At 47.1% G+C, this 17,826-nt stretch overlaps 1 protein-coding gene across 6 annotated transcripts in view; it reads left to right on the top strand.

The window, feature by feature from the left end:
* Positions 1–17,826, top strand: part of cv-c (RhoGTPase activating protein) — a 453,196-nt gene that overhangs the window by 219,089 nt on the left and 216,281 nt on the right. For all 6 annotated transcript variants that reach the window (XM_050183837.3, XM_055073551.2, XM_050183840.3 and 3 more), the window contains one exon: positions 13,518–13,560. In XM_050183837.3, the coding sequence (XP_050039794.1) occupies positions 13,518–13,560 (43 nt within the window). The remainder of the gene's footprint in view (positions 1–13,517; positions 13,561–17,826) is intronic.

Here is a 17,826-nt window from a genome sequence, read left to right on the forward strand (position 1 = left end):
TTCTCCTAGGCGAGGTAGTAAAGGTGGACGAAAATTAGTTATGCCGATGTCGATAGATAATCATCGAGTGATAGGATCTCATAATGATATTGCATTGCAGTTACTCTAGTGAAATATAACAACGTGCAAGTTCTTGTTCGCGTGAGCTGGCATTTCAGTGCGTCACGCGTAGCGCTGTTCCCACTATGGTGTGCGCGTGTAGAAAAAAAAAAAAATACCGAAGACATTGCAATGCCGGCCCGACCCGCGGCGGAAGTGACGCAGGCTTTAAGCACTTCCCATATGTGGGCCGATCCCGAAGGTAGTGCAATACCGTGCCGACTTGCTGCGGAGGGGCAGTTCGCCATTAAGGGGCCCACATACACAGCTTCGCTGGTCGTCCTTCTTCACAGAGACGAAGGACACTATGTTTTTCTTTAATTCTTTGATTATTTTTTACAGCGCACTAAACCGATTTAATAAGCCCGATACCCGATTTAATATACCCGATACCCGATGTTATGATTAAAAACGCTAGGTATCCAGCTGCCTCTCACTCCCGCCTTGACTACTTGTTTACGCAAGGACTCATTCGCTTCGGCGCCGTGCTGCTTGCATGTCCGATGCAGTAGAAAGATAGGCGCCGGGAGCTTCCCTCTCCGCCCTTTCGATTACTGCTTCTTCCGTTTCGTCTCGCAACCCACTCGAGACGCTCCTATCCCGATAACCGAGCGTCAAGCGGCCACCGCATTCGCGGGAGCCGCAATCGCGCGCTTCGGCGCTCCTTGCTTGAATCGCGGAAAAGCAGAGCTCGGATCTCGCACATGTCTTGTCTTCTCCGCCTACCTCGAGCTGCTTCTCGAAAACGGCAAAGACATCCGCACACACACAACAAGAAGAAGGCGGCGACGACACTGAATCTGGAACTGCAGAGAATGCGCTTGATCGCGATGAAAGCTCTGGCACGCTTAATGTTTTATTTTCTCTCTGGCCCTCTTGAGCAGGACCGAATACGCGTGAGCGCGCTCAGGCTTTGAAGAGGATCTGCGCGCGGGCGTGGCCTCGCTCAAGGAGCAGGCGTGTTTCGCCGCTAAATGAGGGCTTCCTCTACAACCCGCTTGCTTACTGTCTGGGAAATGAGAAACTTCCGCGAGTATGCTCCGGTCTCGTATGCGGCAAAGCACGGCTGAGATAATTTAGAAATTGGGAAGACGCGTGAGAAACGCGCGCGCGAACCTTGTTTGGAGCGCGAGAGAAGTGCAACCGCCCGCACTGGCCTTGCATGCTCAACGAGGCGAACCTCAGGCTTAGCGTTTCTTTGCGTTCGCATGGCATGAAATCCGTGCCTCGTGGCGCTTTGACCCAAATTTTATGAAGGTCGCGGTAGGTAGAAGGGACAAGTAATAAAGGAAATCTTGAAAGAGTCTAAACTGCGAGAGTTTTCACAGAAAATCTTTTCCCTTTGCTGCTTTGGAGTGATGTAGTTTTCTGTTTCTTCTGTTCCCCCTCCCCCTCTCTTTCTTTCTTCTTTTTGTTGCCTGCTCCCAGAGTCTGGATATATTTTTCCTTGTCTTTGCATATGTATCACGGGGTCATCTTACAACGCCGCACTATACGCGTATGGCACGCCCATATGCCCTGATGTTTAGCGAAGTGGTTCGTTGGTCTGGGAAGCTCTGATCCGCTTCAGAGCTTAGCGCGATGTTTACGAGCTGGCATAATGTGAGTTACCGCGGCAGAAAATGGAATTTTAGCTTAACAAAGCATGAATTATGCCGGAGAAAGTAGGTTGCATTATAGGCTCCATTTTCTTTTGTTGTTCCTTGCTTTCTTGTCTTTTATATTGTATTTATAAACGGAAAAACCAAAGGTGGAGTTGGAAGGGCGTCCGGTTTCACTGGCACAGAAAGAAAGCTTAGACTATGTCCTTTGTGAATATTTAACGCAGTAGGGCTCTGGATACTCTTCGTCGACTCATCAAAGGATCTCTGGCACAAAGGGAAGGTTGTCTCGCGAAGTTTCAGAGGTGACGAATAGTCAACGCTGTTTCTCAACACGTCTACAATGTTTACGTCTTTGATGAGGATGTAAAATGCGCCTCGATGAGTGTGTGACGTACAGGCATGTTTTATTCTTGTGTTGTCCTTCTCTCTCCTTCTCCCCTATTTTATTTATTTTTCTCTCCCGCTTAATATCAGGCGCGTTCTTAGCTGACTATTCTTTTTTTTATGTTCCTCTTCTCTTCTGGAGCCAGCCGGCGTTGAGCCCTTCTTGGTGGCAGTTGCCAGCGAGATATTTTCCTCTTTGTTGTTTTTATTAGTGCAAGCCAAATAATAAATAATGACGATGAGACGAGCGATATTTTGCCCACACGTGGCTTCCAACATATCTTGTCCTTTGTTGTTGTTGCCTTTTAAATAAAGCGCGTGTGTGTCCTACAGCCCTTCTTTCGCAACTCATAGGCGTTTTCTCAAGGCCTATGTAGTGCCGCGTGTTTATCATACTGCATATTGATTTTTCGGCTGGGTCGCCCGCCACTCCAATGTCATACCTTGTGACAGAACTTACGCCGTCGCTGATGCAGTCAAATTGTCTTGCTGTTTTATTTTCACGCATTCTGATTTCCACAAGCTTTCCGGAAAATTTTCATCGAATGCCTATTCACTGCGCTCACCTGCATTGGTACTGCAATAAAACGGTGATAAGCTCTTCGAGGTTACTTTGGCTCTTTAATGGCGATTGAATAGGAAGGTAAAAAATATAAAAATGGCACAGAAAGCGACGATAATTATCTGCAGCATCAGAAAAGTTCCGGACTAAAAAGTACAATACCTAAAGAATTCAGACTTAAATATAACCTTTGCTCTCGGGACTAAGCATGGATGGGCACATAAATTGATAATGATGTCTTTAGACGACGCGACCAAAATTATGCCGTTAGCTTTCTTTTTTCTTTTTCCGTCTTAGTTTTCTAGCACAAGCACGAGTGCTCTGCTATCTTACTTACAGAGGAGCAGGCTTTCTATACTTTTTTTTCTTGTTATATTACGCGAGGGAAGGAAGGTACTAGGCTGGTGAGAATCGGCAACCTTTCTAATAACTTCATTACAATGCCTTGCGCATAATTTCGAATTTGCCGCTCCCACTAGCGCCGTAACGCGGTTTCACCTTGCCTGAAAGGCCATGCGGTTAAAAATCACGCAATGTTTTAAAACATTGTCTAGTTGTTGTTCACTATAACGCTGTTGCTCTTCCGGAAAGGTCCCATAATGATGGCTATCATATTTCTAGGACGAAATAACGCCCCCCCCCCCCCCTCTCCCTCCTGCTTTTTTTTAATGAGAGGAAAAGGGATATGATTAGTGCTGTAGCAGCAGTGACGTGAAGACGTTGGCAGCTGTAGCGTTCTTTTTATTGGTTCATTCGGCAACCTAATGAAGAGCAAATATATTGTCGCGGTAGCTGGAAAGTGCCGAATGGAGGGGGGGGGGGGGGTCGAAGGGGGAATCGCGCACTGTGAGTGCTCAGCAGTCGAGGCATCTCTTTAGTAGTCTTTTTAAGAGCGAAGGAGAAGCGTTGTTAGGGGCAGCGCAGACTTTTTCATAGGTGTGCTGGTACGCTTTCTATTAGGTGTCATTCTTTGTCTCATTCTCTATCTCGGGCCGCGTAATGACAGTGGTGCGTATAACGCTGGAAGAGATGCACACTTAGTTGCTGTCTGAGCGTTGCCGCATTTTGCTCTTCTACCCGTCTGGAGGGGGGGCCCCTGCGCTCTCTCTGCGTCTTTTTGACCGCCCCGTCAGGCTCTTAACGATTTCCTCATATCTGAGTTTCCGATTTCAGGAACGGCTGCGACGTGCGAGATCAGGCGTTATCCGCGTTAACTTTTGAGCCGCTGTTTCGCTATCACGATCCCGAGAGAGCCTGGGGAAAGTGAGTTTGCGCAACAGAGAATGGCTGAAGTGTCGACGCGCTTTGAGCGGAAGTGTTTCGCGGTCGCCTTGCCAAGCACTCCCCCTCTGCTCTTCATCATCATCATCATCAGCCTGGTTACGCCCACTGCAGGGCAAAGGCCTCTCCCATACTTCTCCAACTGCCCCGGTCATGTACTAATTGTGGCCATGTTGACCCTCCAAACTTCCTAATCTCATCTGCCCACCTAACTTTCTGTCGCCCCCTGCTACGCTTCCCTTCCCTCGGAATCCAGTCTGTAACCCTTAATGACCATCGGTTATCTTCCCTCCTCATTATATGTCCTGCCCATGCCCATTTCTTTTTCTTGATTTCAACTAAGATGTCATTAACGCGCGTTTGTTGCCTCGCCCAATCTGCTCTTTACTTATCCTCGGCTCTTATCCTGAAACAGCTCAAGTCGTCTGGACTGTCCAGTTATTCTTGAACGGACGGCACGGAAGAAGAGCCGTTTCAAATAACGTTTTATTAATTCATTCTTCTCGAGCATTGTTTGGATTCGAGGTCGGGTATATTTCTTGCACGCTGTTGCAGCTCTACATTGATGCGGATGGCAGAGCTGGTGTCAAGCAATTGGGGAGCTAAAGAATTAATGTACTATATGCTCCTCCGTAATGCATCCGTGCACACGCCGTCTGATCTGAAGAGTAACTGATTATATCTAAAGTTGTCCAACATCGCGAAAAGAAAGGAAAGAGAGAAAGCTAACCCCCTGGCTGTAGTAGACGCTATAGGTGAAGGCTTCAGGTTAATTTTGACCACGTTGGGTTTTGAGGCTTTCTCGAATAACTTAGAACGATGATTTACCGGGAAATTTGAAACCAAACAGGCGCTTTTTTGTGTTCAACAGGAAGAGATCACCGATACTGCGCCGCATTGGTGGGCACTGGAGAAGACTTAGCAGTGGTGACGTTCCGATCCGACCTGCGGGACTTTTAGTTCTTCGATGAGTCACTGATTCGTTGTACAGCCAATGCGTGACATGCAGCTTCAATACTTCGTTACACGCTGGAGTGAATGCCTCATTACGCCTCGTACACGCTTCACGGTTTGAGCGTTACAAGGTCTGAGCGGCCGAGCAACGGAGCGGTAGCCTATCTGGCACGATGAGCAGAATAGGTGTCGCTGAATGAGTGAACGACGTCGTCATAAGAACAACATATGTGTGTATCGCGATTTCCCGTTACCATGCGATCCTATATTTACAGGGGTGGCCCTTGCCGGTTGTTTCAGCTCTCGACTTTCCCATATATGCTTGTAAATCGTACTTAGCGCATCATAACTATCTGCCTTACGCGACGTTTCTAATTTCTTCAACTGCCTGCGTTTACGTCATTGACATCTTTTCTAGACACTCGTTCGCAGTCCTAAAGAACTGACAGTAAACGTAACTAATTCTAGCGTAAGCCTATCTTACTTACCCTATACTGTCGTCATTGCGAACCTCGGACATAACGACATTTGACGTCAATGTTCTGGTAAGTACAGATATCGTTAGGTACCTTCATCGACCTTTCATCGAGGTGTCAATTCGACGATGTGTTTGATATTGTAGTATGGAAAATCGGTGCAAACAGGTATCAGTAAGTTTCCTCGAAGAAAACGGAAATATTAACGGAAGCGCATTTTATGTGTCCGCCTTGTGAACAATGCGTCTCTGCTACACAGTGAGTTGAAATGGAGGACACACTAATTATAACAACACATACGTACATCGTCTACGGTAACTTTCGGAAAAGAATACCTAAAGGGCCCGGAATGGGTTTATTGCTTCTACCGTTAACAGCGGAAGCTATTCGCAGCTATTTGCCTGTCTAGCTTCGAGCTACGCCTAATTATGGTTACCATAGCAACACAGTAATCATAAGTTACTGCGAGAAGTACGGGAACAGCTATTGCTGTAAATGGTGGCACGAAGGCATTGTTTAAGGGACCCTTTTTACATTTTCCGAACATTTACCCCTTCCTATCGTAGAGCATGCCGCAAATGACCTTATTTTTTCAGGCCGCCATTGCATCTCCTGCAAACCGCTTCTTCCTTACTCCTGCTTTATTATATGTGCGATAAGTAATTGCTAGGGTGAAAGATAAAAAACAACAAAAAAGATGGGATGAGTTTTGGTGGTTTTTCACCAAGATACATATTATGCTTCTCAAGGTTTCTGTGACTGAACGATCGGCCGCCGTCCGTGCAGAAGCTCGTCGAACGCCGTCCCAATCGCTTGTCCGCCGACGAGGTTGCGAAGGCAGTTCTACGTTTCTTGAGGGCGACTGACCTGTGTGAACGCATTTCACTTACTGGTGACCTGCGCACGCGTGCCTGAACTCACCTCGTTTTATTGCGATATCAATTATATGCACACTTCACGCGCATTTCTGCCATCGCCGTGATGTTCCGCATAAAGTCCAAGGGCTATAACATCGTCGCCGCGCGCCGTATGCTGTATGACCGAGTAAAAGCGTGTGAGATTGAGCCGACGATGGTGGTTCAATCTCGCGCGCAAGGGCGGAAAGCGGGGAGGAAGCGCGCCGTCTTCGGTCGCACGCAAGGCACCGGGAGCAGGTGAGGGAGGGCGGTCGTTCTACGTCGGCGTCAGTTGCATATATGGCGCTGCCGCGCGCGGCGGTGCGGGCCCTATCTTGAAAGCGATCTGCGATGGAGACAGAGTCTAGGTGAGCCGACCGCTCATAGCTTCGTGTGCGCTGTGTTCTCGTCGCTCAGTTTCCGTTGAAGCGATAGGCAGGAAACTTCCAGGTATTTTTTGCTCCTTCGATCAGGAGAAGGCTTTCGACATCATTAGCCATAGGTACCTTGTCAGTGTTCTGAAAGAGGCTGGTGCTAGTGTGGGTTTTCGGCAGATACTCCAAGCTTTGTATTCTCGACCGACTTCTGCTGGTATCATACGGGGCCGCGTCTCAGAGGCGTTCATTGTGGGACGTGGTGTACGGCAGGGGCACCATCTCTCACCTGCCCTCTACGTACTCGCTTTTGAACAGCTTCTGCAGAGGTTGTCCTTTGACAGTAGAATTGGCAGGTTTCTCCTCCCACCAGGTTCCCCTCCGGTTGCACTCTTTGCCTATGCGGATGACTTGTCCGTTGTCGTCCCGGACGAGCCATCAGCTTGCAGCGTCTTGGAGGTCATGGACAGTTACTGCGAGGCGAGCGGTGCAAGGTTGAATAGGTCGGAAAGTACAGCCATCTACTTGAACTCCACTCCGTCCAGTCCGCAGCCCATTCATGGACTCCCCGTGAAAACGCGGCGGCGCATTGTAGGTTTCCAGTTCGAACCAGACGGTCTCTCAGCTGAAAACTGGCAACAGGCTAAGGAGGAGCTTGAAACCAAGATTCAGGAATTGAGCGCGTTGTCATGCCCATTGACTGCTTGAGCGACAATTCTTCGCTCACTTCTGTTTTCCTTCCTGACGTATCTGGCGTGTGTGTTTCCTGTTCCAACCCGAACCAATCTTATCTTGGAGAGGGTCCTCTTTCGCTTCCTCTGGGGGCACAGCTGGTTGTGTAGCTAGGCAGGTGCTCACGTTGCCCAGAGATAAGGGAGGGCTCGGAATTCCCGACCTGGGCATCGTGGCTACTTCACTACACGTCAGGTGGACCCAAGTCGCTCTTAACTCGGATATGCTCCTAACTCGAAGCTTAACCTCCGTTTTTGTTAGCACCCGACTTCGCTTGTTTTCGCCGAGCACATTTTCCCACTGTGCGCCTCGCTCAGGTTCCCCGTTCGCCATTGATGCGGCAGCTGCCAATTCTCTGCTAAGCCTCCGCAAGGTTCACCCCGGCATCGACGCAGTTTCAACTGCAATCCAAGAACTAGTCGATATTCTCACCCCAGGTCTCCCCCCGCATTGCCAAAGGTACGATCTGTCCATCCACACGCCAAACTGGAAGCTCATTACGGCCAGTTTCCTCGACACTAGGCGAGCTACGTTCATGTACCGCCTGGCGCGAGGGTGCCTGCCGTTGAGTTAGGGGCCCTTCACAGCTGTCCCGGCTCGTGGAGTGTGCCCCTTTTGTGGCGGTCGTGAGGACTCGGTTCATACCTTTACGCAGTGTTTGCTTCCTGCAGCTCTTCTTAAAGGATTGCTAGCCTCTTTAAGCTCCCAGGCGTTCCATATCAGACGGCTCGATTTTTACACCGTTTGCCTAATCAGGCGATCAACAAGTTCGTGCTTCTTCTCGCCGAGTGTTCATACCAACTTTGGTTGGCACACTGTGATACAATTTTCGGGGGACGGGCGCCGGGCATTCACGAAGTGCTTGCGAAAGAACGGATGGAGTTCTGGTTCCATCTCATCCGGGAGCGGCATCGCTTGGGCGACAAGAAGTTTCTCGAAGTGTGGGCTCGTGCTGCCGTGATTTTTGATGAGTCAGATGGAAAGCTCTCCATTAAGTTATGATGCATGCTCCTAAGGTCGTTCGACTTGGCCGTGTGTGCCACCCGATCTACGGGGTTTTGTTTGGCTCAGTGGAATCCAGAGCCGGAACCGGTCGTGGCGCACCCTCGTGTGGTCGCGCTGCTCCGCAGATGGCTTTGGTGCTCTCCATGGTTGTACGCCTTGACCTGTTTTGCGTCAAGGAAGTCCAAGGGTCACTCAGGCTTGTGTCCTGTAAGACCGACATGACTGTTTTTGTGTTAAGTGCAGTAACTCAATTGTGCTGCACCACAACAGCCCCCTTGTCCGGGAAGGAGCGTTGGCCCTAACCATAGCCCCCCCGCCCAGCCATCCCGGATAGAGGGGGAGTGCCGGGGTCAATGTGTCGAATGATGTTGGGTTGAGAGTAAATGTAAGTTCTGGGACGCGGCACCTCCGGGTGCCAAGTCCTCTTCCCATCTGACAACGGCACGAACGTCACTTGCTGCTGCAGCTGCGTTTCCTCACAGTAGCATTTCGACAGCGAGTGTCCGCGGTCATCGAATGTGATGTGTTCATGTTTGCCTGTGCGCGCGTGACCCCATGCTTGTTAGTAAGCGAATGCTTACAAGTTTATATGTCCTATAGAACTACTATCCTTACTTCTTATAGCTGTCTACTAATTTGCTATCACAGCGTGTTTACAGGAGGTATTCAGAGACCTGGATTGGGAAAATTGGGGATAAAGGTTAATGGAGAATACCTTAGTAACTTGCGATTCGCTGATGATATTGCCTTGCTTAGTAACTCAGGGGACCAATTGCAATGCATGCTCATCGACCTGGAGAGGCAAAGCAGAAGAGTTGGTCCAAAAATTAATCTGCAGAAAACTAAACAGCAATTTATAATAGGTAGCGAGGCACTGGAAGTGGTAAGGGAATACATCTACTTAGGGCAGGTAGTGACGGCGGATCCGGATCATGAGACTGAAATCAGAAGGATAAGAATGGGCTGGGGTGCGTTTGGCAGGCATTCTCAGATCATGAACAGCAGGTTGCCATTATCCCTCAAGAGAAAAGTGTATAATAGCTGTGTCTTACCAGTACTCACGTACGGGGCAGAAACCTGGAGGCTTACGAAAAGGGTTCTACTTAAATTGAGGACGACGCAACGAGCTATGGAAAGAAGAATGATGGTTGTAGCATTAAGGGATAAGAAAAGACCAGATTGGGTGAGGGAACAAACGCGAGTTAATGACATCTTAGTTGAAATCAAGAAAAAGAAATGGGCATGGGCAGGACATGTAATGAGGAGGGAAGATAACCGATGGTCATTAATGGTTACGGACTGGATTCCAAGGGACGAGAAGCGTAGCAGGGGGTGGCAGAAAGTTAGGTGAGCGGATGAGATTAAGAAGTTTGCAGGGACGACATGGCCACAATTAGTACATGACTGGGGTTCTTGGAGAAGTATGGGAGAGGCCTTTGCCCTGCAGTGGGCGTAACCAGGCTAATGAAATGATGATGATGAATTTGCTATCGCAATCGATGCTTCGCCTTTCCGGCGAAACTACGGCTGTTTTTCTTCCTCTCTCTTCTTCCTATTTCCCCTTTCCTAGCCCCCAGCGTAGGGCAGCTCACCAGACACATTTCTGCTTGACATTTCTGTTTTCACCCTTTCTTTGCTCCTCCCCCTCTGGAGGGAATTATGTATAAATGGAAGTTTCTGTTTTTTTTTCTTTCGATATAAGGCAAGGACATGCAGTGGCTCCTTCACTTGTTCGATATTTCATGAAAACTGAACGTGACCAACCGGAAGGCGGAGAGGCTGTGCAGTGTAGTCACTCAGGGAAATCACGGAAGCGTACTATGTGCACTGTCGTATAGTGTACGTCGCGTGGTCTGTATTAAAGTAATATTAGTTAGTGTAAAATTTGTCGAATTGTACTCAAGAACTGATGGAGGCTTCTACGTCTTAAGAGGTTTGGAAAATTAAAATAAAGAAAGTGGTTTGGAAGGTTTCGGTTGGGACTTGGGCTTTCTTGCATCTTGCATTTGCGTTCTTTTTTCATTTAGAGGCTTACCCCTCTTTGTAGAAATCACATTGTGAATCCTTGATATGGTTAAAGTAGTTAGGTAACAACAACAACAACAACAACAACAATAATAATAATAATAATAATAATAATAATAATAATAATAATAATAATAATAATCGTATCTACCGGGGTGAGGGGGCAAAGTATGTCATTTGCCCCCTCCCCCACTTTTGAAAGCGAGCACTTTCGGCTGCACACTGGAAAGTCCAATAAAACTACAGCTGAAGCAAAATTTTCTTCCCTCCAAAATAGGAACAGAGGCCAATAAAAATGCGGGCATATTGGGAAAGGTGAAACCGCTGAAAATCTCAGGATTATTATTATTATTATTATTATTATTATTATTATTATTATTATTATTATTATTAAAGGGGAAATAAAAGGTCCAGTTTAAAAAGTGCACATATATCAACTTAGCAGGCTTCAGGCTTCCGTGCATACTGTGCACTTCTCACCTCTTCATATTTCCCCCTTCCCCAGTGCAGGCCCAGGGCCTTACTTGAGCCCTAACCCTCATCCACGTCCCTCTTTATCCTTCCCCCTTTCAATAGAGTTTATCACCACCACCACCACCCCAGTGCAGGGTGGCGGACTAGGCTCAGTTTGGTTAACCCCGTTGCCTTTCTCTCTTCACTCCTCCTTCCCTCCCTTCCTCGCTCAATCCCTCCCTCAGGCTATCATTTTTCGAACGCGGCGGTGTAGCTGGGTAGACAAGACTTCTCAGGAGGATTTTGGCCGAGATGTTAAATTGAAGGCGCCGCCGCCGCCGCTGGTACAGAAAAACTGACGCAGGACACAACATCGCAGTCTTGTCCTTGGTTCTACCCAATATTAAACGACGCGATGGACTCAACGTCTCCAAATGAGTCTGGGCGTGACAACATAGTTGCTGGTCTTCGGTTGGCCGGTGGGCGAACTTTGCTGGCATGCCGTGGGCGTTGAAAGCACACCCTCCTCCGAGGGCATTGGCGTGTTGTAATGTGACACCGCACTGCGGTTCGTATTAGCTTGACATTTACGCGTCTGACATCCAACGCGCCGCGCTTCACCACCGGCGACGGTCGAATGTTTCCCAATGCTCGCGCTCAGTTTAAGCTCGCGATGCTAATCGGAGCTTTAAAGCCACCAGGCTGCATATGATGGGGCGTCATGGAGTGCCTGCTTGCCTCCGTGCTTTACCTTACTTTCCGTTAATTACTGCTTTGCAGCGCTTCTTTAGTTCTACGCGTCTCATATGCAGAAGTAGTGGTCGTCGATTCGTTCGCGAGATAAGACGGGTGCCTATAGGGGGTTCTATCGAATGAAGCACACGATCAAGAAAAAAACTGAACGCTCGCGCGCCTTGGCCCTGCGCGGAGCCTTTTTACCGTGGCCTTTGGAGACCGTGCACAATGAACAGGTTCCGCGACAGGGAACAGCAAACAGCCTGTACGCCTCCCTCCCCCACACCGGCTACCGTCCCCTCTCGCTTGCCGTTCCTCGACTAGAGCATCAGCGCCAGCGAATTGACCCACGCTCTCTCTTTCGAAGCCGGCAAGATTTGCCGGACAGAGCTCGCGACGCCGATCGCTCGATAGTACTGCCCCTAATTAGCGGTAATACCGCCATCAGTGCGATTATCAGGCGCGTTGCTTGTCGGTGCTCCGTCTGTTTTGTGGGACAGAGCCTCGTTTGCTCGCAGACGCAGTCAATTGGCGTGTACAGTTTTCTGCTTGATTTGCTGTGAACGCGGTAGGCGGCGTGCTGCATCGGGATGCGGATCAGCTTCCTTTCTCTAACAACCAATCCTTCTGCCATTTGGCCCGCCGCGTCTGTTCCGATGCTTCAAGGTGCTTTCGTGTCGCTAGATTCTCGTAAAGATAATGTCCGCATGAACTGCGAACATGACATCGGACGTTCATGTTCCGGCTCTGAAAATTCCCGCGTCAACCTCGCACAAACATTTATTTAGATAGTATGTAGAAACCTTACAGGCATCTTTCTGTAAGGTAAGCAGACTTTCTATAGAGAATTTCTGTGCACTGCTCTATAGACAGTCAAAGGACGTGTAACCTTATACTTCTTATCTACTACTTTCTGTAGAATTCTATGGACAAATTCTATAGATATGTCTAAACTATATAGTCGTCTAAGAACTTATGGTCTTATATTGTTTACACAAATACCTATAGAATCTCTATAGGCTGTTTATAGCCTTAGTGTCTTGCACTTTTTTCGACTATTCTAAATGTATTGTATATGGACAAATCTTACAGAATGGTTTATAGGCGATCTATAATAGACTTTCGAAGTCCATTTTGGTAAAGGACGTCAATTCTGAGCTTACTGTAATTGCATTTATCGAACATATAGTAATTTACTTTGGTTTCGATACTCTATCTTTTCTTATCCATGACCGCGGTCTTTCTTTATTTTTCCTACAATTAGATCGGTCAGTATATTTGTAAGGACTCATTTTACTCCGTCCTATTTCTTATCAACCACCGTTCCCGGCCAGCCGATTCCGGCGATAACATGGATTCAGTGGCGCACGTACCACTCTCAAAGCGCCAAAATTAATAGCACTGGAACTGAATTCTTACATTCCCGCCTTGTTTTCAGAATGAAATCTTGAAAGAAAGCGGGAATTTTGACTTGTTTTGAAGACGCGCAATGCTCATTCCTTTTTAATAGCTTTTTCTAAAAAAGAAGGTAGCATTCACATTACATGCACTGGCGGTTTCGAGTAATTATTTTTCTCTCGTAAAACAGCTCAGTATAAAAAAAATCACAGGGCCGTTTTCTTTATCCTAAAACTACGTGCGCGCTTCTTCTCTTTTGTGCACCTTTTGCTTTGCCGCTACCTTGAGCTTGAACCAGAAACGACACAGCGTCTCTAGTTTCGGCTGACCGGTTTTATCACTAATTGACTGCACCTTGAATCCGCGGACTGAAAAAGAAAAAGAAGAAAGAACGGTTCCCTTCCATCGATCTGTTTACATGGTGTCGAATAATGTCGACTTAGGGAACGACTATGGTGGATTAGTGCCGTCTTTTTATGCCGTCCATACTTCTTCTGTTGCCCTGAGACAAAGGCTAACCGATTTCTCTTTACTTTCAGGCTTTCCTTCAAGCGAGGTCGCAGTCAGCTAAAGACATCAAAGGTATGTGCTGCCTGGTTTGTTTGTAGTCGTGGCTTTGTGTTCTCTTCGCGTTTTTTGTTTTGTTTTCTTCTTTAAACTTCGTAAAGCCAACGCGGCTCTTTCCGCGCATTCGCCTTCACGCGCCTACCACAAATGCGCGTGACTCTATGCTCACTGTTGGGACCCTTCTCGGGAGATCGCTCGCTGCCGGCGGAGACGGGGGTGGGGGGGAGAGATATGAACCGGGCCCTGTGTTTGGTGGCGAAGCCTCAGCAAAGGAATGAGTGCTGAGGAGTTTTAACTGGATGCCAGCATGCGCAATCGTTTCATTGTATTGTTGGCCTGGCCGTTATAATATACTTGGACGTGTTTTGTTTCCTCCTTGAACTGCTGATGTGTCACGGTTGTACGATTCCTACCTCGTGGAAAGGTTTTACAAAGCTTTCTAGCTTTCTGCCGAGGATGAGTTCATGTGCGATATCAGTAGAGTGGGATGTCGAGCGACTTGAATAATATGTTAACACTTGTTACAGCTAATGGTCATGAATCACCTCATAGTGACGTTCAGTCCGGTGTGTCAGAAGGCTCCTTCTTTGGACCTCTATTATTCCTTATCTACATTAATGACTTGCCTTCAGCAATAACTTCTGACGTACATATATTTGTACACGACTGTGTAATCCTCAGAGAAATAACTAAAGAACACGACGTAACCATGCTTCAGGGCGTCCTTAATAACGTCAGCAATTGGTGCCGATTGTGGAAAAGGGAACTCAACATTAACAAGTGTAAATTTGTGAGAGTATACCGATCAAACGATAACCTGCCTGTGTACTACTTGAATATGGTTCCTTTAGAATCGACAAGTTCATATAAGTACTTAGGCATGTATATAACATCTAAATTAATGTGAAATCATCACGTTGGATATATAATGAACCAAGCCAACCGCTTGCTGGGATCCTTACGCCGTAACTCTTCTCGTGCTCCATCTCCTTTAAAAGTACTACTTTATAAAACCCTGTTACGCCCAAAATTAGAATATGGTGCAGCTATATGGGACCCCTTTCACGAAAGCCGAATACATTCCCTTGAACTAATCCAAAACAACGCAACTTGTTTTATTTTTTGTAACTACAACCGTGCTGCGAGCGCATCTTCAAGGAAATCAAAGCTGGGTCTTCAGCCAACACGTCGAAGAATTTCCCGCCTTTCATTTTTCCATAAGCTGTATCACCACCCCACTCTTCACCCGAAATTCATGTCGCGACCATGTTACTTATCTCACTGTACTGATCATCAGCATAAAGTTAGTATTGGTGCAGGTAACACGACATATTTCTTACATTCATTTTTGCCACGTAGTACTTCAAAAGATTGGAATGAACTTCCCTCTGATATTGTTTCAATTAATAATAATGATCATTTTCGAAAAGTACTAGCTAACATTGTATAATAGCTAGCATTTGTACGAGCTACTGTTGGTTATTTTCTTTTTTAATGTTACTTATATATGCCATGTTCTATTGCTGTATTTATCATGCTTTCAACTAACATTGTATAATTAGCAAATATTGTGTATAAACTCGTAATATATTTCCTCGTTATTTCTTGTATAACCCACCCTACTCTTTAATGCTGAAAGGCCCCGAGAATGAATGAATGAATGAATGAATGAATGAATGAATGAATGAATGCTCTTTATTCTGGGGCCTAAAAGCGCTTCCTCTTATGCCATGGCGTCAGCCGTTACAGCGGAAGGAAAGCTGATATAGGTAGATGTTACGACAGTCTCATGTTGGAAATGAAAGGCTTGACCGTAGAATGCTTGCAATGAATCTAGTGTGATTTGCGCCTTCCAGCACGTTCGAGTTCACCGAGAGTATAAACCACTATGCTGATCCTCCTGGCGGATTTCAGAAGAGCCTTACAGGGTGATACTGCGGCTCTAGAATTTGTTATGACATAAACGTACGTGTGCAGAAAATTTCCGTCCACTAGGCGTCGCGCATTTTTCAATTCGTTCACGGCTTCCAGGTGGTGAGGAGTCGCGGCTTCCAGGATATGCCAGTAAATAGCAAGGACGAAACAGGACGCTTAGTTTTCTTAGTTTAAATTTACGAGCGAATTGTGGAGCACTCTTTCAAAGTGTAATTTGGATAGCGTTTTAATCGTTAGGTGCTGTGTAGGCAGCTCTAGAGGGCACCTCGTAGCGAAGAAATAATTTTGCATTAGTGTATTGGACCGCTTGGTACATTCTGTAACTTGAAGCAAAGAAAAACAGTCCGAGGATAAGCGCGACGCAATGCTTGTCTATTCTCTTCTTGCGCTGCTTCCCGAATGTTACTAATAATTGTCAATTTTGTTTAAGTTTTAAGCCAAATCAGATGTTGTAAGATTTGTCAGACGATCCCACCGCTGGCATACAGTTGTAAGAGTTGTCGCACGATCTCGCCGCTGCCACCTTTTGTAAGGGTTGACGGTCGTAGAGAGGAACTTGGGAGGAACTAGGCGTAGAGGAGTTATTTACAGTATTTACATTTGAAAAAAGATATACATCGACAGTCTAGCGTGGCTCCCACATGGAGCACGCAAGACGAGCATACGGCATACAGCTTACGAGCACACAGCTCACGAGTATGATCACGAGTACATTGACGAGCACAGACGAGCACTGACGAGCACGAGCACACTCTAGCAGCCGACAGCAGCTGCTTATAAACACTCCATTGGTCCCTAGATCCCTAGGTGAGGGTAACGTTCGAGTCACCGTAGACGAGCTGACCAGGCACCGTAGGCGAGCCGACCAGGCAACGTAGGCGAGCTGACCATGCACCGTAGGCGAGCCGACCAGGCACCGTAGGCGAGCTGCCTTTCAGCGGGAGGGCACACACACCCGTACGCACTTTGGCTTCCCCGCACTCGAGCGCGTCCCCGTAGCCAGGTGGTCACGCCTGATCAGCCGGCGCCTCTAAATTCCAGAGCTGGCTTTATCCTGTAGTCACCGATTCTCCGAACGAGGCGCATGGTGGATTAAGGAACTTCATGGTCGGTTAGCGCTGTCGTCCTCGCTGGTTCTCTGAAGGGCGCCACCACCGCGGATCGATCGGAGAACGTGCAGCGGGCTGAAATAGCTTTGCAGAGCAGTACCCCTGCAGGCCGATCCTAACAATGTCGAAACGTACACTGAACCTGGCTTATCTTTTGTTTGCGTTCTTTGGCGTGATTCTCATGAACAAATTTTAGCGTGGGCACATAAAAAAAGTCGCGCAACATTTAGAAAAAGCATGAAAGAATTAAATAGAGATTACTTTGATTTATTTATTGTCTGTATTCAAAGTGATTCCTGCTGGAGCTGAATAGACTGCGTTCTGGGACTATAGCTCTGAAGAGTAAATCTGAGAAATTGACACGAGGAAAAGAAAAGGAAGAGAGAACACATTCCACAAAAACATCACCGTCGTCTTGTTATTACTTTATAGAAATTTTGGGAGGTCATGGTCTATCGAGTAGATGGCATCAGTAGAGCCTGAGGTACTGGTACTGATTTGTCAACAAACCAGCTTTATTTGGCTGACAACGGCAGGAATACCGCCTTTTTAAGCGATTTGCTCTTATACTGTTTGCGTATTTCGTAGTGCTAATGACTTATGATGTAATTTGGTAGTTTTCTAAATTATCTTTCACTCCTCCTTAACATTAGTTAATGTACGGTTCGACTTCACCTGTCAGTACAACGGCAGCATTCGTTGTTCCTGCTGAGCAAGTTACAGTTAAATTGAAAGTGTCACACATGACTACATTCACGGCGGCAGAACCTGCAGCCCTCCACATTCTGAAACAAGTTTACACCCTTTGGATCATATCTTGTCCCACAACAATAATCGTCATCTGTCTTGCCCGCATTTACTTTCTTTAACGCTGCGAGTCCAGTACTTCCAAGTCACGAACGGCTTGCACGTTATCTGCGTGACACAGCATTTCGACAGGAAAGTAGTGGGCGCTGCGTTTTCAAGAAAGGAAACGCAAGCAAGACAGACGACGTTTATCATTGTAGGACAAGATAAGCCCCGAAGGGTGTAAACTTTTTTAAGAGTGCATGCCGTTATGACCTACGTCACCGAAGAGCCGTCACAGAAATGGGTCCTAGTTCGGGACTCTAGGACAGCTCTTTACAGTATTAAGTCTGCCTTACACCACAGAACATACGAGCAGATAATATCCGACATCAGAGAGGTGCACCACCATGCTGTGGAAACAGGGCACAACATAATCTTTCAGTGGATT

This window comes from Dermacentor andersoni, chromosome 4, assembly GCF_023375885.2.
Source record: "Dermacentor andersoni chromosome 4, qqDerAnde1_hic_scaffold, whole genome shotgun sequence".
Taxonomy (NCBI): Eukaryota; Metazoa; Arthropoda; class Arachnida; order Ixodida; family Ixodidae; genus Dermacentor; species Dermacentor andersoni.